The 21,303-nt window shown below is 36.4% G+C and overlaps 1 protein-coding gene across 2 annotated transcripts; it reads right to left on the bottom strand.

The window, feature by feature from the left end:
• Positions 1-361: 361 nt before the first annotated feature.
• LOC117987331 (alanine--glyoxylate aminotransferase 2-like) lies at positions 362-16,044 on the bottom strand. Of its 2 annotated transcripts, XM_069502109.1 has the most exons (11): positions 15,626-16,044; positions 15,220-15,370; positions 8,684-8,751; positions 7,822-7,940; positions 5,757-5,991; positions 5,275-5,368; positions 3,460-3,674; positions 3,036-3,255; positions 2,298-2,542; positions 1,367-1,538; positions 362-590 (listed from the first exon to the last, which is right to left on the bottom strand). In XM_069502109.1, the coding sequence occupies exons 3-11, from the start codon at positions 8,743-8,745 to the stop codon at positions 510-512; spliced, it is 1,443 nt and encodes a 480-aa protein (XP_069358210.1). In that variant the 5' UTR covers positions 8,746-8,751; positions 15,220-15,370; positions 15,626-16,044; the 3' UTR covers positions 362-509. The 2 variants fall into 2 exon arrangements, with proteins under 2 accessions (XP_069358210.1, XP_034830222.1); XM_034974331.2 differs by lacking the exons at positions 15,220-15,370; positions 15,626-16,044 and adding an exon at positions 9,443-9,570.
• Positions 16,045-21,303: the final 5,259 nt, after the last annotated feature.

Consider the following 21,303-nt stretch of genomic DNA (forward strand, 5'->3'; position numbering starts at 1 on the left):
GTGTGAGAGGGATTCAGACAAAGAACCTCCTAAATGTGCGAATTGTGGAGGAGAGCACACTGCAAGTTACAGGAAATGCCCTTGCTGTCCTGACTCCGACATGCATAAACTAAGCCAACTCGTGAAACATTGTAAAACTGAAAATCAACATGAAGTGGCCGATATAGTTACTTTGGAAAATTGCAATACTTTAATTAAGAATATCCTGTTACAAGTTAGCTGATCGTATAATAATTCTATAGATCAGTATTAAAACAAACATCTATTCCATAAAAATGATAAAAATGAGTGAAGTAGTCCACACGTGATATTATTTTTATCGTTTGTGCCTATATCTATAAAAAATAATTAAAAAGTCATAAAAAGTTAACTTTCTTTTAATCTCTTAAGTTTTACTTAAATATATTTAGTATTACAATTTACAATATGACTTAAAAGTATCATTATTTATTTATACCTATATATTTACAGACTTAATTTCGATAATACTTTTGAGATGTTTCCTAGCACTAAACAGTTTTAACACATTGTATACTGTTTGTCACCACCAGCTCCCTGTTTTCCACATCCCTTATTGGAGTCACTCGCACCTGTAAATGAATTTGAAGTTTAATTCACAACTTTTTTTAAATACCGAAAAATAAAAACCGACTTCAATACACAAACACTAAAAATTAAAAAATAATTTAATTTATAATGCCAATTAGCTTTAGTTGCGCGAATGGTCTAGACTTCATATTTTTATGAGACTACAATGGCGCCTCAAAAAATAGTATTATGGAACTATATTAACTCTTGTATACATAATATATTCGGTAATAAATTAAATTATTTTTTAATTTTTAGTGTTTGTGTATTGAAGTCGGTTTTTATTTATTTTTTGTAAAAAAAAAACACAATTTTTTGTGGCCCCATGGTATTAAACTATGCTATGCCTGGTTAAAAATCTACTGTTTACTAAGCTATCACACTGATCGCGATCAATTTACTCTTATCCGTTGAGGAGTTCCATTATCTCTCTTCGAAGATGTTCATCAGATCTTCACCAAATTTAAATGGGACCACCTTTGAAGTATACCATTTCAAACAAAAAAAGAATTTTCAAAATCGGTCCAGGCGTCTTCGAGTAATCGGAGAACATACATAAAGCAAACCAAGCGGGCGTTTTTACGGGTTGAATTTTCAAAAATCCTTTCTTAGCGGATGCCTACGTCATTATAGCTATCTGCATGCCAAATAGCTCGATCCGTCCAGTGGTTTGAGCTGTGGGTTGATAGATCAGTCAGTCAGTCAGCTTTTCCATTTATACATAATTTATATAGATGAAAGAACCAATAGACAGGTACGCAATTACAAATGACATTACCTCAAGCTGTACTTTCATCGGTAGACTGTTTCCATCCAATTCAGCAAGGACTCTGTCAAGTGTGTCTACAACTCTGTCAGCATCTTGGGTTGTGAAGACCATTGGAGGTTTGAACTTCAGTACATTACTGTCTGGTCCATCTCTACTTATTAGGATCTTTTCCTCACGCATCCTAGAATAAGTTATTTATTTCATTTAAGTAGTCTTTAATCTCTAGGTAAACCTACTAATCGTACTAGAAATAATGTCTTGTCTGAATCAGTACAATTGATTATTATTATAGGTATCATCTACCTATATTTTTATTTGCACATAAAATCTGAAGCTGCAGGAAATGTATTTATTCCCTTTTGATTCGATTTCGATAAAATTTTAAAGTGAGTAAAAGCTCTTTATTTATTTGTCTATCTCTTTGTGCTAGTTGCAAATTAAAATAATGTGTACTTTAAGAGCAATGCATGGAATCAACTATTATTTCTCATTTTTGTGGTTCTTTCATAACATAATTTAATAAATATTAAAGTAGGTAGATAGGTACTTAGTTAAAATATAATGTATCGTATTAAATGTGTACGGTACTATTTACTTACTTATTTACTTTTACTTTTTATAGTATATATTTTCTTTTAAATTAAAAGTACACATAGTCTCTAAAAGCTGCACTTAATCCAGCACGCGCAGCTTAGGGCATTTGTGCACTGGTTCGTACTCGTCTTCGTAAAAATACGATTCGAAGTGGCAGTCATACAAAACGAATATAATTATGCTTGTGCACTCATTTGATTAATATTTTGACGTATCCGTTTAAAACATACGAACACAAGCGTACGTACATTTTGTATGACGGCGACTAATAACGGAACGGAAACGAAATACTAATGAGTGTCAAGCGCCCTTAATCTTTATTCTCAGCCTTACATGTAAAACCTACCTGTTCACAATGTGCTTGGCCTCCGCCGTCGCCGGCGTCCGGCTCTCTCTGTCGGTTACCAGCTCGACACCAACGAACAAGCCTCTGCCTCGCACGTCGCCGACCAGCCCGTGCTTGTGCTTAAGCCCTTCACAGCGCGTCAGGAGATGGCTGCCGACCCTGGCTGCACGCTCTAGGAGACGTTCCTCTTCGATGACATCAAGGACCGCATTCGCGATTGCGCAGGAAACTGGATTGCCGCCGTACTGTGGTAAGGAATTTAATTAGTTACCTAGTTAGGTACATTATTTATTATTTATCGAACAACGCGGAGTAAATTATTATTATACTTAAATACTTAGGTAAGGGACAACGCATATCAATCGATTTCGATTGTTAAAGCAACGTTCACCCAAGTCGGTAACTGGATGGGGTGATCGACTTTTGAGGTCCAAATTTAGCGTTTTTGTTTCCTCCGTGCCTCGGAGAGCCCACGTTAAGCCATCGTCGGTCCCGGTTATTATCACTAACATCTGATAATAACTAAAAACCTAAGAATCGAAATCTCGTTCTCATAGTGAGTTTTTTACCGCCGCATTATTATCCTATTATGTGATTTGGATAGGAGTCACGACCCTTAGCAAGGAGGAATAAATAATCTATTTGCATACCTACGTTCAATGCTTGGGAACTGAATTTATGTTTTAAAAGCATTTTCTTAAAAAGTATATAATACATATTATATAGGCAAAAAATTACCGTATTAAAGTACTCAACGCCGGTATCAGCAAAGCTCTTGGCGATCTCTGGCGTGGTTATCACTGCAGCCACAGGATGCCCATTGCCCATCGGTTTGCCCATAGTCACAATGTCTGGTACTACGTCCTGCGTCTCGAACGCCCACATGTGCGAGCCCGCGCGTCCGAAGCCCACTTGGACTTCGTCAGCGATACACACGCCATTCGCTTCTCGAACGTACCTAAAATCAGTTTTTTACGTTAGTAGCCGAAGATCCAAAATCTAAAGCCGAAGCGCTTGTATGTAATACCCCTCGAGATGCAGTCCGCTGACAGACAGACGGACAGCGGAGGCTAAGTAATCGGGTCCCCTTGGTAACCTTCGGGCACGGAACCCTCAAAATAAGAATGTGTGTTGGTACTTGGTAGTTATACAATAGACTCACTCGAAAACTCTCTTCATGTAGCCATCTGGAGGAATTATTTGTCCTCCACAACTTTGCAGACTCTCAGCTATGAATGCGCAAACACCGTTGGTTTTCTTCTTAATTTCTCTACAGATTCTTCCAACTTCGTCCGCATACATTTGCCCTAGCTCTTCTTCACATTGCGAATCCCGTGGATGCACATACTTTCCTCTGTACACGTCAGGACATGGTGCCTAATATAAAACATATTTTATTTAGTTATATGATTTCTATTTTATTATCATTGATAATGAAAATAGGAATGTACAGATTTATTTTTACAATGTTGTTCATTTTTTTCCGAATCATACACAATATTGAAATAATTAGCTATCAAGATATTTTTAGGCAAATAAATTATTTATTGTTAACTTGCGACCACCCGCGGCTTCGCTGGCGAACATGTAGGTACCTAAATCCTTTTTAGGTATTCCCTATATCCCGAGGAAATTTAGTGAAATCCGGCTTTATACGTGGTATACACTATAGCCCTGACCTCTATGCACAGTGCAACATTTCAGCTTTTTAGGTTCCAAGGTTTGCACTGGATGTTAACGAGTCAGTCAATGAGTCACGAGTCACATTTTCACTATATGAGATCAAATTTTAGGTATCTAATAATAAATTACAAGGCCTTATTTCTTTTCTTTTTTCTAATTTCTAAATTGTCTCTGGTCTGGCTACGGCCGTGGCTAGTTACCACCCTACTGGCAAAGCCATTCCGCCAAACGATTTAGCCTTCCGGTAGGTACGATGCCGTGTAGAAACTGATAAGGGGTTTAATAAAAACTGCCTCCCTTCCAAGTTAGCCCGCTTCCATCTTAGACTACATCATCACTTAGGTACTACCAAGGGAGATTGCAGTCAAGGGCTAACTTGTAATGGAATTTAAAAAAACTTAAATAGGTCTCCAAAGTCTAAATATTAGAAATTAATGTACTCTAGATAGGTGCACATACAATTGGAATTGCCTCACCTAACAAGAAGTTAGTAAAATCATAATCGTCAATTGTATACAATGGCTACATAATATCGTAACACTATTACAAATAAATTGAATATACCACGCGCGGCAAATAAAGTCTTATCAAATAATATATTATTTCTTATACCGCGGGAATACGAAATTTCACTTGTAATAAAAGCAGACATAAATCCAAATTTTGCTTATATTGCGTTGGCTACGCAATATCAACCTAAAATTAATAACACAAATATACACGCACGTTCGCTTACATTTTCGCTAACACAAAAAGTTTTTATAGACTATTATAATATTATCGTCGTAATATAATTCTATTCATATTAGGATTAGCATCATGTTGTTATTTTTATCAATAATGATTTTAAGTATGTTCTTGTTTATTGAACTGATGCATGTTCATAGTTATACCTATTAGAACCTGTCAGGTTCTAATAGGTATTTTATAGGTAATTTCGTACATTTACTAGGTATTAGGTATTAGGTAATTTCGTACGTTTCGTATATTTTAATAGGTAATTTCGTACAAGTATGGAGTTATGGACGGGTGAACTCCGATTTGAATTTGGATGATTAACTAACATTTATTAGCTTGTCACGTTTCATTAGTAGGTCGGTACATAAAAACTTAATATCAACAGTAACAATTACAAATTGTCTTTAACAATGTTCAAACTTTTTGAAGTCGAAAAACGTTACCTAGGTACCTGGTTCCTATTAAAATAAAATTAATAAGTACCTATAAAGACCGATCAAAATGTGCACGAACTTCGTTACGGGCCTGAAATCGAGAAGGTGCATGGCGAACTCACCACATGAACCCACTCTGGTTTGTCGGGCCCTCCTGGTAGGTTCAGTTTGTATGGCGAGACATCGATCATAGACGTAAGATGCCCATGATACGCGCTGGAACAAACAGGCGCTAGTAGCACCCCAATAACATTCCCCCCCCCGAAACACTACTCTCAAAATAACTAGTATTCTCTATAATATTGCCTTTAAAATAAGGTATTTCAAGACTGCTACCATTAATATTACTAATTAACTAAAATAAACGATGACTTACTGACCTAGAATTAATATTAATTACCTACTAATAATGATTAATATTATTAGTTTAATAATGAATACTTACAATTTAATTAAGTATTATTAAGTTGTCTGTGACATATTTACTATAGTGTTCACTAATAGGTGACACCTCCCTAGTCTATATTAATAAACGCCTTCATAATCTTGAAACTACCTATATCTTAAGGAAATCATTTTGCATACGAGTACAGCTGGTACTTACTGGTCGAGTGTAATGACGTCCTTGTTTTTAGTGTGCACTCGAGCTAATCTCAAGGCGAGGTCATTGGCCTCTGATCCAGAGTTGACGAAGAAGCAGACTGAAAGAGATTCGGGCATCGTTTTGACGATTCTCTCAGCGAGTATTACGATTTCGTCGTGAAGGTAACGATTATTTGTTGATATTAGTGACATCTGGTTACGACCAGCTTCCACCACATGCGGATGGCAATGTCCAACTGAAAAAAGTAAGTACATAGGTGTAAGTATGTATACTTAGGTTATTTATATGAGAAACTATCTTCGGTAGGTAGGTACATACTATACTTGGGCAGAGAGATTTAACAATATTTAGATATTCGAATTATGTCTTATTTCTGTAGTAGGTACCTAGGTTAAGGTATCTAGAAATATCTTGAGTAGGTACCTACGCTGAATATAATATTATGACCTTTTTGCCCGCGACTTCGTCCGTGGTTTGATTTATAGTCTATTTATTTACACTTTATTGCACACAACACAAAGTAAACATTGAAAAAACATACAAGGATCTTAATCTAATAGGTCTAGCATGCAAAGGCGGCCTTATCGCTAAAGCGATCTCTTCCAGGCATCCTTTGACGAAAGGAATCACGAAAGCACGGGTTGGTGCGGCAGCCGAAAATGGCCCTAGTTATATTATATTATTATAAATAATTAGACTACATACACAGTACATACTAATAATACACAAATATATATAAATATATATACCTATATACATATCTCTATAATATACTACATAATTCTGTTTACATAGATAAATAATAGTTCTTCAAACGATTATTGAAGGTGTTTAAGGATTTCGCCTGACGTATTTCAGCGGGGAGAGAATTCCAGAGTTTGACACAGTCTATATTACCTACTTCTGGATGAAGTAGCTTTTTAATGGCGAACGAATTATTCAAATCAGTTCATTAGTTTCAGAGTTTATCGATTAGAAACAAACAAATCTTTACTTTTTATAATAGTAGTAGGTAGGTATAGATGAGAAGCTAATTTGAAATAGATATCAAGTAGGTATACCTAATAATTCCAGTTTGCGTAAGATCTCATGAAATTATGTAATGTCATATTATACTAAACACAATTTATTGATAACAGCGTTACTTCGTGACAGTACCTACCTACCTACTATTTATTTTATATTATAGTTATAAATAATCATAATAGTTGTTGACACTAACAATAGATAACTAACGCGCCAACACCTAATTGCTAGTCCTACCTATCTTATTCCAATAAGTACCTATTCATACCTAAGGGCGTGTCCCCACTAAGCGAACTGTTTGATTCCACTTTGCCTCCCTATAATTAAAAAACCGGCCAAGTGCGAGTCAGGCTCGCGCACCGAGAGTTCCGTAGTACAGTCATATTTTTTTTACATTTTGTACGATAAATCAAAGACTTTTAAGCGTAAAATGAATAAAAAACTGTTTTAGAATGTTCAGGTAAAACCCTTTCATATGATACCCCACTTGTTATATTAGTCTTCCTTTGAAAGTTGAAAATACTAATTATTTGTTCATGAAAACATTTTCTTTTGTGATCTATGATGTAACCACAAATTCACGGTTTTCGGATTTCCCCTTACGTGTGCTATAAGACCTGCCTAACTGCCAAAATTCATAATTCTAGGTCAATGGGAAGTACCTATCCTATAGGTTTCTTGACAGACACGACAGACCGACGCCACAACGAAGTGATCCTATAAGGGTTCCTTTTTCCTTCTGAGGTAGGTACGGAACTCTAAAAAGCAGTTTTAAAGGCAAGTTTTTAATCTGTTTTAAACAAAAATGTTTTGTTTAAATAAACTGTTTTTTCCAATCCTGCCTAGCTACGCGCAATCTTCCTGTGATCACCTTCATACAGTTCCTTCCTACAACTCCTAGGAGCCGCGATGGAAATGTTTCCGTCTAGCATTGTGTGTGTGTGCGTGCGTGCGTGTGTGTCTTAAGTATTTAGTATAGGTAGGTACTTACCTATATTTTTACATATTGTAGTACATATATTTTAACATAGGTACTAACCATGAGCTACGTTGTTTATGCAGTCTAGATATCGTTCGCCGGTTTCGTCATACATAAATTGGGCAATGCCTCGCACAATTTTCAATGGAGATGAACGGAAAAACAATTGGCAGGCGGCACTGTAACAAATTTACTGTTTCAAGTCTCCACCCAGTTTCTGTACCGTAGCGAAACAAGCAATTAATACTGATAGATGGGAGCTGATAAATGTTAGGCTTAGTTTATTTATTGCCTTTTGAAAAATCGTTACACGTTAACGTTAAGCTATTTTCCAAATTCATGACAGTAGATATAAAGAAGTCTAAATAGCTCAATCGTTTTGAAACGTCAACATTAATCGCAGATACCTACCTACCAAATCCTAGGACAAATAGTGTGGCACTCTGGTCTTCATACATCTTGTTATAACAAGCACTAGATGATGCTCCTCTCCAGTCTCTCCATATTATAATAAGCACTAGATGATGATGCTCTGATGGATCCACACACATCGCACACTGCGACGAAGTAACTCATGACGGACAAACTAGATGTCGCTACCGGATATTCAATCTCTCTAACAAAGTTAATGATCGGACTAGCTTGGTAAACGGGCACATCACTAGCCTGGATAAAGATCTTCCTATTTGTTGCGGCCGAGCGCACTACTAGGTACTACTCTCCGTAGCAAATCCCAATAAAACTGCTTAATTTTCACAGCTTTGCTCACTTTAGAGAGGTAAACTTACTCACTATTTATTTAAGTACAACTAATAGGACAGAATAAAAGCAATATTTTACTACCTACCCGTCATAAATAATTCGTTTATGCTCGAACAGTTTTACGCTTTGCCTGCATTGTAAATAAAAATAATTAACATACCCTATGTGTTTTTCGCGTAACTCGATGGTTTCCGACTTAGGCATCGACTGTAGGTAAGCCATTGTGAACTGGAAAATAACATTTATCGTTATTTAACATTATACATTAGTACAGGTGTGTTTAGATATTGGTTCCTTACTAAACTGCGATATTGAGTTAGTGTTTGTCTAAACTCAATGTGGCTTTCAGATGCATTCTCTAACTCTAAACTAGATAATAATTATGTTGAATAGACCTTATAGTCCATTTCAATCGTTCATAACTATCAATTTAATTTGTTCACAGCTTCCAATGCGACAGCTCATCCCTGATTCTTTTTATTAAAGGAACTGATTGACGGACAAACATACAGGTCAAACTGCCCCAGTAGGAAAGGATATTCAGAGATTCCACCCAGAAACCAGAGTGAATTACCTAGCTAGTTTCATAACACGAAGGTATATAATAGTGCTTAACTTTGTCTTAGTAGGTAAATTCTTTGTTAAAAATCTCTTTATTTTAATATTAATGACTAACATTATGTCTGCACATCCAAAGAAAAGTGCCTACATGAAAATGAATAAAGGAAATTCTAATGGAAACTACAGATCTAAGCCTTTTTAAAACTTATGTTTTAAAATAATTATATTATAATTAATTATTTAATAAAAAATATTGGGCTTTATAGCCCAAAAGCCGGAGGAGCCCGGGCCGCGGCCGCCGCGACGTCATGAAACTAGTTTCACTTAAATATTGGTTTAAAATATTTTAATATCTTACCTGTACAACTATTAATAATGTAAACTAATAAATATACTTAAGTAGGTAACTGATAAGAAACTATTAATAAACCGATAATGCGTAACGTGCGGCGCCTGAGCGAGGAGGCAATGCTGCGCGAGTGAGAAGACAGCCGATTTATATATAACAGGCGTAGCGCTCACGCCCTCGATACGTCCAATGAAAACAAAAGAATTCATACTATCAATGCAATGATAAACGCACATGCTACAAGAAGACGGCGACCACGCGGATGACGCCGCGTCGTCACGAATACGCCGCATGCTCGTTAAGGGGAAGATTTTACCAGTCGATATTTTGTTATTATAAACATCCCGGCCAAGGGCTAGTCAGACTCGCGCACCGAGGGTCCCGTACTACAGTCGTGTTTTTTTGACATATTGCACAATATCTCGAAACTATTATACCTAGTATCTACCTACATAAAAATAAATAAAAATACCTACTAATTATTTGTTCATGAACACATTTTAATTTTTTTCGTGATGTAACCACAAATTCAAGGCTTTCAGATTTTTCCCTTAACGTCTGTTATAAGACCTACCTACGTGCCAAATTTCATGATTCTAGGTCAACGGGAAGTACCCTGTAGGTTTCTTGACAGAGCCAGAGACAGACAGACAACAAAGTGATCCTATAAGGGTTCCTTTTTTCCTTTTGAGGTACCCGAAAAACCCCGAATACGGCAAGCAAAGAGATGAAATACCTATAGTTAACATTACTATAGGTAGTAGGTATGTACCAAGATTTTCTACTGTATACAATGCTAATGGAGTACCTACTTATCTGTGTACCTACATAACATGTAATTTCCATTGTAGCATCGTCTAGGTGGATTTTGAGAAATACTTATAGGTATAGTCCGCGACAGGTTGAGATGACAATCGGGGTATGATTCGGAGGGACCACCCGCACGTGACTTGCGCTCGCCCGCACCGGGTTAGCGCGGGGGCTGTGCGGGTGTGCGAGGCGTTCCCTCTCCAATTACCATTTCAACTTGTCGCGTAGGTACTATACACAGGTGTAGGTACTTGTCGTTTATTTCAATCAAAGTTCTGCGTGCACTGAGTCATTCTGTGTTGCACACAAGATAAGGGTGCATTGACGGTCATGATTTGATCACCAGGGTCGTTAAGGACGTACTTAGGACGTCATTTAGCGGGGGTCGTTACCTACGAAAGTTCTTTTAACTTTTCAGAGTTTGTTGTGGATGTGGTAGTTAGTTTACTTTACCTTAGTTGGTACCCTAAGGTAATGTCGTGGATGTAAACTGTCAATATAGCTAACCATCTAAATAGAAACTAAATATTACAATAATAATTATATGCAGTGGGGTGGGACACTGAAGATATCGTTGAATGATTACCATGAACTGGCAGATTATTTTCATTTTGAAGCTCGGGCACATCTCTGGCATGATAATATGAAGTCAACAATGATTTGACATGAGCTCATTGAATAACCGCCAAAAATGCTCTAGAGCACCGCACATATAATTGTAGTACATACCTAGTTAAAAATAATCTTGACATACAGGTAAGCTCATTATTCTCTATAGGAAGCTCTTTATACCGGGACTCGAGAAAATAACGTTATATGTAGGTACCTACTTATTTTTTCTTTGCTGTACAAAAATGCCGGTTTCACTATAAATTATAATTATTTTTATGTTACGTTTTACTTCGCATTAATAATAATAATTAACTATGCAAATGAGGAAAAATCCGAACCTATTAATATAATATTAGTATGGATTAAAATTGCTTGTCATTATTACCACCCACTTTATTTCCATTTAAAAACAATACCTAACACCTACCTATCTAATTATTTTTTACTAGATGACCCGCCGCGACTTCGTCCGCATGGATTTGGGTTTTTTAAGTCCCGTGTATCCTCTTTCCAGGATAAAAAGTAGCCTATGCAGGATGCAAGCCATTTCTGTACACCTATATATAGGTACATTCCTATTTCCTTTATATTTATTATTGTATTTCTGTATGTGTATGTGTGTAATAGATGACGTTCGCGACTCCATTCACGTTAATAAAGGTTTTCAAAAAATCCCGTGGGAACTCTTTTATTTTCCGAGACAAAAATGTCCTTTCCTGGAATGCAAGCTAGCTACCTACCTACCTAACTTTTATACCAAATGGTTAAAAAACATTAAAAGTTTTACCTTTGGCAGTAAGTAGGTACTATACTAATATGGAAACTACCTATTTAATAATATTAATTAATTTATGAACCTATTAACTAATAACTTATTATTAGTAAGTTATTAAGTAATAACTTAGTAATAGCCTATGCCCGCGAGTTGGTCCGCGTGGATTACTTAGGGACTTTTTCTAACCCCTATTTTAATCCTAACCTCAGGGGGGTTGAATTTTCAAAAATCGTTTCTTAGATGATGTCACAATAGCTTAACAAATTTAAAAAAGTTACATATTGTAATTTTTTATGATTTGAAAAGAGCAACAGCTGTTTTCAGAAGAATTTTAATTCCGAACCAGTGGTGGAGTCACTGATTAGCACTAGCAAAAGAGACACTACTTGTGCTACATTTAATTAATTATATCATACTTATCTGGTTGACCCGACTCCCTATTTATGTACATACCTAACAGCTCATAGGTACCTACGCCTGTACTGTTATGTATTCTCAGCCGTAACTAGCAATCGTTCAACAATTCTCTTCCGGATTTATACATTACTAACATCCTTGTTTTGCTAACGGATAAAATGCTTCGACCTTCATTCTTGCGCCAAGTACTATTTTCATTATGTAGGTATGCGTTTCAATTTGTATTAGGTACTTCTTACACACAGTTGAAATAATGATTAGTTGTTAGGGTTCCGTACCTGATGGGTGCTAAGGTCACGTTCCAACCAATGTTTAAAATATCAAGCATCTAGCGGTATACTTAGCTCATCATCATCATGATCAACCCATCGCCGCGCCGGCTCACTACAGAGCACGGGTCTCCTCTCAGAGTGAGAAGAATTTAGTCATAGTCTATCACGCTGGCTATGTGCGGATTGGTAGACTTCACACACCTTTGAGAACATTATGGAGAACTCTCAGGCATGCACGTTTTCTCACGATGTTTTCCTTCTCCGTTAAAGCAAGTGATATTTACTTAAAACGCACATAACTCTGAAAAGTTAGAGGTGCGTGCCCGGGATCGAACCACCGACCTCCGATTTGAAAGCAGACGTCCTAACCACTAGGCTATCACGGCTGTACTGTATACTTAGCTCATCGGTTGCAAAATGCGTATCGAACAGACAAACAGACTTACAGACCGACGAGAAAGCAGGTTAATAAAAACGAGTTAAAAAAGTGCCTACTTTATACATATAATAATGCCCCCTTAATACAAAGTCTTTTAGATAGGTAAAACGTAAAACCGTTCCAGTAACCTTATTAACTGACAGACATCAATTTATTTAGCGCTAGAGGATACCCGTGACTTCGTCCGCGTGGATTTAGGTTTTTAAAAAAACCCGTGGAAACTGATTTTCCGTTAGGTAAGTGCCTACTCATAAAAATTAGTTCCCCGGAATACAAGCTGTCTCTGTACCGGTTAAGCGGATAGACCGTGAAAAGCAGACACAGTATTTAATATTTATACTGTACCTACTAGCTTTTACACGCAACTTCGTCCGCGTGGATTCACGAAAAATCCCGTGTAGCCTAGATCACTCGACATTGTATAGGTAATAAGTCCCGCAAATTGCTATTGCGCTGGAACCATGTCTCATTAACATCGAAATGACGTAATTTTGACGTCAGCCGAAATAAAAATATACCATCAGCTCCAAACTTGTCTAGTGCTGACGTCACCAAACTGGCGGCCACGCGCATTAGAAATTTGCGGGACTTATACTTAAGTACCTATATCTAACCCTCTACGTCTGCCTGTAAATAAATAATAATAAATAATAATTACGGACTTTTATACAAACTTTCATCCCCTTTTCAAACCCGTTCAATTTGCAAAAACCGTGAATAATTTTTACCGATAGGTAAAAATGAAGAATTTTGGTCTGTTAGTTTGTTTGTTTGTCTGTTCGATACACATGTCGTAAGAGTTAAGCATACAGTAACAGCTGTGATAGCCTAGATCCCGGGCACGCACCTCTAACTTTTCGGAGCTATGTGCGTTTAAGTAATTAAATATCACTTGCTTTAACGGAGAAGGAAAACATCGTGAGAAAACGTGCATGCCTGAGACTTCTCCAAAATGTTCTCAATGGTGTGTGAAGTCTACCAATCCGCACATGGCCAGCGTGGTAGACTATAGCCAAACCCTTCTCACTCAGAGAGAAGACCCTGCAGTGAGCCGACGACGGGTTGAATTTTTAAAGATCCTTATTAGTGGATGTCTACGTTACTATCTGTATCTGCACCTATGCCTTTCATCTCAAACCGTTCAGTGGTACCTAAGTATGAGCTGTGCGTTGATAGATCAGTCAGGTAGTATCTTGTAGATAAATGCCCTGTCTATTATTATTTTCGCCGACTTTGATCGGATCTACTACTATTATATTTTATCGTTCAGCTGTCAATGCCTCTATCGAACTTATCACTTTATTGACCACATCTTGTAGGTACAATACCTACTTTGTTTTTTTTTTGTTTTTTTCTGTCCGGTTCTTCATCAGCGCTTCCTCCGATATGTTTCTTTTTTTTTAAATAATCCGTATTACATCTCTGGATTCTAGCATTTTGATCTGCGACTAATAGATTCTTTCTTTCTTCTTTTCACATGATTTGACTATTCCAAAGCTTTTTATTCGTAATTAAATATTGAGCAAAGGTAATGTAGTTTACAAACTAGATACCTAATAGCACCCGCAATTTCATCCGCGTGGATTAAGTTTTTAGGGGTAGTTTTTTTTTTTTAATTATTATAGGCGCACGCTTTACCACGATCACACCTGATGGGAAGTGATGATGTGGCCTGAGATGGGACGCGTTTGCCTAGAAGGTGCCTATTCACTCTTGTTTTAAAGATACCCGGATTATAATTGGCCGTAAACACTGATCTAGGAAGAGTATTCTGTATTCCAGACCCTAGCCATGCGTATAAGGAATGATGACGCAAAGCGTTTCGTACGCGAAAATGGAATGTTGACGACATAGGGGTGGAAACTCACCCGCTGTCTTGCGGTACGGTGGTAGGAAGGTGAGTTACTATAGATTACATGAATAAGTGGGAATTGCGCATTGCACATAATATTACATAAACAAAACAAAATACATTGCGTTGCCAGATGCATCTCTGACGTTTTCCGTAAAGATAAGTAGGCTTATGTACTTAATAGTTAATACTGCTCGTATTGATTTTAAATCGATACGAGAATTAAGGAGGTACCTAGGTATCTACCTACCTAAACCTAGTGACAAAACTGCAAGAGTTGGTTAGTTCGATTCGAATGCGTCCATAGAACTAAATAACTAAACAGGTTTTACAAGGCACTTTCACACTAAAACGCCATAGTTCCTTAGATCAAATCAGTACCCATAATATTATAAATGCGAAAGTGTGTTTGTTGGTTTGTCCTCCAATCACGTCGCAACGGATCGAGGTGATTTTTTGCATAATGCATAATTGCTAATTTTATCCCGGGAAATTAAAAAGTTCCCACAGGATTTTTAAAAACCTAAATTCACGCGTACGAAGTCGCGGGCATCAGCTAGCAGTTCACATAATATGACGCCATATAGGTAGATAACACACTATACTTACTACAGCAAAAATGTAAATGAGGTGCCGGGTGCTCTTCGTCCGCAACTCCGCATACTAAATGCCGCATCCCAGCTGACGATCCCAAGACGTACGTGACCACTGGTACTGAGGGTCCGACTAGACAGTGCCCAGGGATCTTCTGAATAGGTACCTACAAACATTTCAAATTCGAATATCTATAAAGTTCGTCGAAATTCCCGAACTGAATTCAGTTTCAGGGGTCACTTTGGGGACTATTGGGGAGATATTTGATGAACAGTTTGAATAAGTATAAGTATTATGTTGGATAAAAGTTACTTACCTTTAGGTTGATTCACATGACGATTCGAGAAAACTTAGTTCAATAAGAAACTTCTATGTTCAATTACTTACTTAACTAATGCTTTTTTAACAGTTTTATACTTACTTTTTTTTACTGAACCGTTTCTTTAGCAACTTCGCACACGAATTTGGGGACGGGAACTTTTCAATCCTGATGCTGCTTAGTCAAGGTCACCTACACATCAATCCAAAGTGACCGAGGATATTACTAGATGATGCTGGCGTACGCGTGGATTTAAGTTTTATAAAAATTCCTCTGGAACTCTGGAGTCACATTTGCAACGCGCGACAGTAGCGATTCACTAGTGATACAATCGCATGGTATCGTTTTGGCATCACTTCTGCTTCGATGTTAACGCGTGACTCTGTAAATTTACGTTGCCCACGCTGTAGCTGCGTCCATAAAAGCAGCAACAAAGACCACGCGACCAACGTGGTCTCGATCGAGTCCATATGTAAAAAGTACTGTGTGATCGACTCCATCTTGCAACTGTAGGTACCAATCACAGGCGTTCAAACGTAGGTATAATTTTTGTCGCTGTATCGCGACAGTAGCAATGCAAAATCAGTGTTACGTGGGCTAAGGTTACGACCAGCAGCAGTATCGCAACTGTATCGCTGTTGTTTTTTTTTTCAAAATCTAAATCGCTGCAAAATGTCGGGGTGGGCGACCTCTCTTATAGAGATTTGTTCCCATACCTATAAGTGATAATATTTCTTTTTACCCAGTCGCGTTTAAATAGATCCTTATAGGTACAAGATTGCTTATTAACCTCGCAACAATAAGATATGAAATGGTAAATACTTAATCAAATCGTAGGTCTATTTACGAAATATCTAAGTACCTACTCAAAGATAACACATTATTGACGCAATAGTTGCTTGCTGTCACGCTTTGTTAACGTGCAAATGAGAGCAACCGCAACTTTATTCTAAAAATAAAAACGATTCTAAGCAAAACGGCCCAGGCTTCATAGAACTTTTTAATGATTTTAAGTTTCGACCTAGGTAGATATCCAAGAAACTTGAACTGTGACGTTGTAAATTTTGAACTACTAATTAGCGTTTCGCTTTTAATTAAAATCTATTTTGTTCAAAGTATGTTGGTGCCACCTAGCATCAAGGTGCAGAACTACGCGTGGGTCGATGTTCAGAGTTCATTCGAGCCACAATAGATGGCGTTTGCTTCGTTGTCAATTGTCGTAAAAATAAAACAAAATAATTAAATAAAACCATAATATCATTTGTTTATTGTTAAGTCATTAACAAAACGGTTCTTATAATATATCCTTAGGTTCCGCAAATATTCAAAAATGAATTGGCTTCATGATCAAACTAAATGAGAGCGGCCACACAGCGGGTTGCGTCAAGCAACACCGATTGGTGAGATTTAGAATTTTCCTGGAGTCAACATGTGAAGACGAATTTTTTTCGTTCCAGGAAAATCTCATTCTTTTTCGCCCATGGCTTCGCCTGGGAAAATACAATAGTATAAAATTTAGTCATCCTAACGTATTTTATGATTTCATTCCAGTTCCAGTTATTTTATCTTCCCAAATAAATGAGGATAATGGGTTGTGGGTGGACTTCTGAAAACCATTGGTGGCCAGGAGTTCAATAGGTGAGTTGTGTTTGATCGGGAAAATTCCACGTGTCGAAATTTTCACACAGCACAAATTATAATCTTGTTTTTCTTTGTTACAGGGTTTACGTTTACGTTTTTAATTTTACGTTTACGTTTTACGTTTAGCTTCAGTTTTCCGTTTTAGTTTTCGGTTTTCGTATTTATTTCTTTTGCACATTCACGTTGACAACTTAATTGCTATGGATAAGACTTGGTGAAAATCTTTGTAATGAAACATTTCGGTTGTGAAGAATCAAATAAATTGAGTTTTGGATCTTGGCCGATGCCGTCCAGCTACCTTGCAGTCTTCGCACCTACAAGTAAGCAATGTTTGTATCCTGCAACAGTTTAGTGAACCTTCTTAGTGTATGTGTACAGTAAGAACCCTGTCTTTACTACTGAGCTTTTATTTTGAAACAATTTTATGAATTTTACTGTGTCATTGTCTATTCCATGCCAATGGCATCTTAAATTTAAAAACATAGATCTTATGTACTATCTACCTAAGTCATTCTAATGTATCTAAATTAAGTCTTGGCATTAAGCTAGAATAACTAAGCATTATTAGCCATCATTCTGTATTAAGCGACCCCGGTAAAAGTTACATTAAAAACAATTTTGCCTAACATCTAGCAAATTTCATTTATAACACCTCATATGCATTACAAGGGAGTCGACGGCTAGCTTCTATTCTTTACTAGGTAGATAGATCAAGTAAAGTAAATTAAAATTATTTTTTTTTTCCTCTAATCTTTGTAAGGTGGTAGATTATTCCGTATCCGGGTATATTTCTATTCCGCCCAATTTATCACCCTTACAAATGGCGCCCGAACGTTTTTTTATATAGTTATTTCAGTATATTTTGAGAAATTTTGTGAATTTTATGAAATGTACTCCGCTGATTGTACAATTTTCTAAGTAGTGACACATTGCAAAGAGCACTAAGCTGTTTTTTATGGTTAACTAACTAAATAATAACTAATAGTTAGAAATTTTGTTTGATAGTTTAAGTAATTTTCTGAGTATAGTCCAACAGTGGTTTTTTCTTATTTAATTAACACATTATAAATGGTGTTTATGCCGTTCAATTATGTTATTTGACTTACCTTGAGGTGTATAAGTGAATGTTTGCCTTCAGTTTAGTAATAAACATTGCTTAACTGAGTTGTTGTTGGGTATTGCTTTCAATAGTAAGTACATCTTATGTTTGAAAATTCCGGTAACTTAGTATAATTAAAGTTTTGAAACGCTATGTGCTGTTAACTAGTTACACACATACATTTATAAATACTAAGAGTTACAACTTGTGAAACTAAATATATAAACTATATTCAGAGATTACATTAAGTTCAAGTATGAAGTTATGAACAATTTTTTTTTCAGTGACTTGATACTTCATTATTTTGTTGAAATTTTGTTTAGAGCTGTGTTAAGGTTATGATAAAAGCTACTTCACACACAAAACATGTTAAGTTTAAGTGAATGCTGGTAGTTTAAAGTGACATTTAGAAACAGATTTTGTTGTATTTTAGGTTATGTGTTAAAAGTGTAAAGTAACAGTCATCAAACCATTGCACAATCTCTTTGTTTTTTTTGAAAGATAATATGCTAGTCAGAGTTCATTGCAACTTTGTTGCCTGTTTACTTTTGTAATTGTAAAGGTTGTAACACACTGTGTACTCATAAAGGTGATACTGCACCTTACAATCATTTATTCAATTTTGGGAAGTTTATTTTGTTATATTTTGTTTACTATAGTAATAATATGTGCTTGTATTATTAACAATATTTTGGAATAGGAACATAATTGATAAAATAGGTTAGGATAGACTTAAGAATATTGTTTTTGTTGTGTATTTTGCTTGTGTATATTTAATAGTTTAAATAACTTCTTTTGTGTTTGTGTTTAACCAATTTGTATAAGGCTAAACATAGACAGTTACACAAGCTCGATATTTTGTTAAATGTGTTTTGACTTAACACAATGGAACAGACTTTTGCCCAGTTTCATTCACTTTTGAAGGACGAATTGTGTTATGAGGTATCCATCCGTTCCGAAACTCCAGCACCTACAGTGCTAGGTTTAAAGAAACAGTTAAAACAATTAATTCAGGAAATTCCTTCTGAATCAATTTTAGAGACGGATTTCACTTCTGAAAGTGAGTTAGGGGTTATTACTAAAAAACTTCAAGACTTAGAAGATTTATTAAAAAAGTGTTCTGACACTAAAGATAGACATGCCCTCTGTAGGTCTAAAGCTTTAGCTTCACATTTGTACTTTAGAATTTTGAGAATACAGTGTTCCGAACTCAGCTTAATAAGTAGGAAGAGTGAATTACATACAAAGTTGCAGAGTTTGATTTCCAGATTAGATGCTGACAATGAGTCGTCTCACGACGAATCACTGGATTCCGAGAGTACCGCCGTTGACTGCACTGGTGATAAAAATGTTGCCAAGTGGAAGTTAATTTTCAACGGACAGGGTGATCCGCGCAGTTTCATCGAACGCGTTGAGGAATATAAAAGATCTTATGGCGTTTCAGATGGAAAATTATTTGTTTCTGCATTTCATCTTTTTACAGGCCGAGCATTGTTATGGTACAGAGGCAACAAATGTCAAGTTTCGTCTTGGTCAGAATTGAAAACTTTATTTTTAGAGGAATTTGATGCAGTAGATTATGACTACAGGTTGCTAGGTGAAATTCGAGCAAGAACACAAGGCTCTGAAGAACCTGTGTCTATCTATTTCGCTATAATGTTTTGCATGTTTTCAAGGTTGTCAACACCACTTTCCGAAGAACAAAAGTTACAAATTTTATTACATAATATTCGCCCTTTTTACTCAGAACAATTAGCTCTTGTTGACATTAAGTCTGTCGCAATGTTGAAGGAAAAGTGTCGCAAACTAGAGGCTGCGAGGCAGCGTTCCGCCTTATTTTCTGAGCCTACTAACAGTAAGGCAACTTTAAGTTCAGAGTTTGCTTACAAACAAGTGACAAAACAGATAAACACACTTTCAGTCACACCTGCACCTAAGGTTGATACAAGTAAAGGCACTAATTTTACAAAAACAAATAAACAACTATGTTACAAGTGCGGCAAGGGTAACCATTCCTTTAAATTTTGCAGGACAGTTCCGAAATTTATTAGATGTTTTTCGTGTGGACGTCAGAACTTTACAGTAAAGACATGTCCAAGTTGTAGTAAAAAGGCGATTAGTAAACCCGCTCCGGACAAAAATTCAAAAAACTAATTAGTAAGAACTGTGCAGAGACACAAGTAAAGAACTTGGTCATTAACAACAAAACATCCCTTTTACCTGACACAGTTCTGTATTCAGTGGATAAACGAGACTTTAGGCCACATTTAAAGGTTTTTGTTGACGGTTTTGAGATTACAGGTTTACTAGATTCCGGTGCTTGCGCGTCAATTTTGGGTAACCAGGCGCACAAGGTTTTTTTGAGATTCGGTTATAAATTGCATAGCAGTATTGATACCACATTTTCAGTGGCAAATGGAGACAAACTTGATTGCATGGGTTATATGTTTATTCCGATTACTTATAATTCCGTAACTCACATAATAAAATTTTTTGTAGTACCCTCTATAATAGCGGATGTTATTTTTGGCTGTGACTTTTGGAAAACATTTCAGTTAGCCCCTGGCATTTTTGATAATTTAGAATTAATTAAGGCACCTTCTCAATTTTACAATATTTGTGCGATTGATAATGAACAAATTCATACCATCACTTCTTTTGAAAACTTATCATCTCAACAGAAAGAATTAGCCCAGTCTGTAGTAAATAAATTTTTAGATATTTCTTCAGAGAAAATTGGATTGGGTAGAACAAAATTAATTGAACATGTTATTGACACCGGTGATGCCTTGCCAATAAAAATAAAACAATATCCACTTTCTCCCGAAAAGAAGGAAGCTTTAAGTAAAGAGTTAGATAGGATGCTGGAAATGGACGTAGTTACTCCGAGTGAAAGCCCTTGGAATAACCCAGCAATTTTAGTGAAAAAGGCAAATGGAGACTGGAGATTTTGCCTAGATTGCAGGAAATTAAATTCAGTGACAAAGGGGGATTCATACTCAATACCGTACATTCCACAAATTCTAGATAGCTTGAAAGA

Source organism: Maniola hyperantus, chromosome 12, assembly GCF_902806685.2.
Source record: "Maniola hyperantus chromosome 12, iAphHyp1.2, whole genome shotgun sequence".
NCBI classification, from domain to species: Eukaryota; Metazoa; Arthropoda; class Insecta; order Lepidoptera; family Nymphalidae; genus Maniola; species Maniola hyperantus.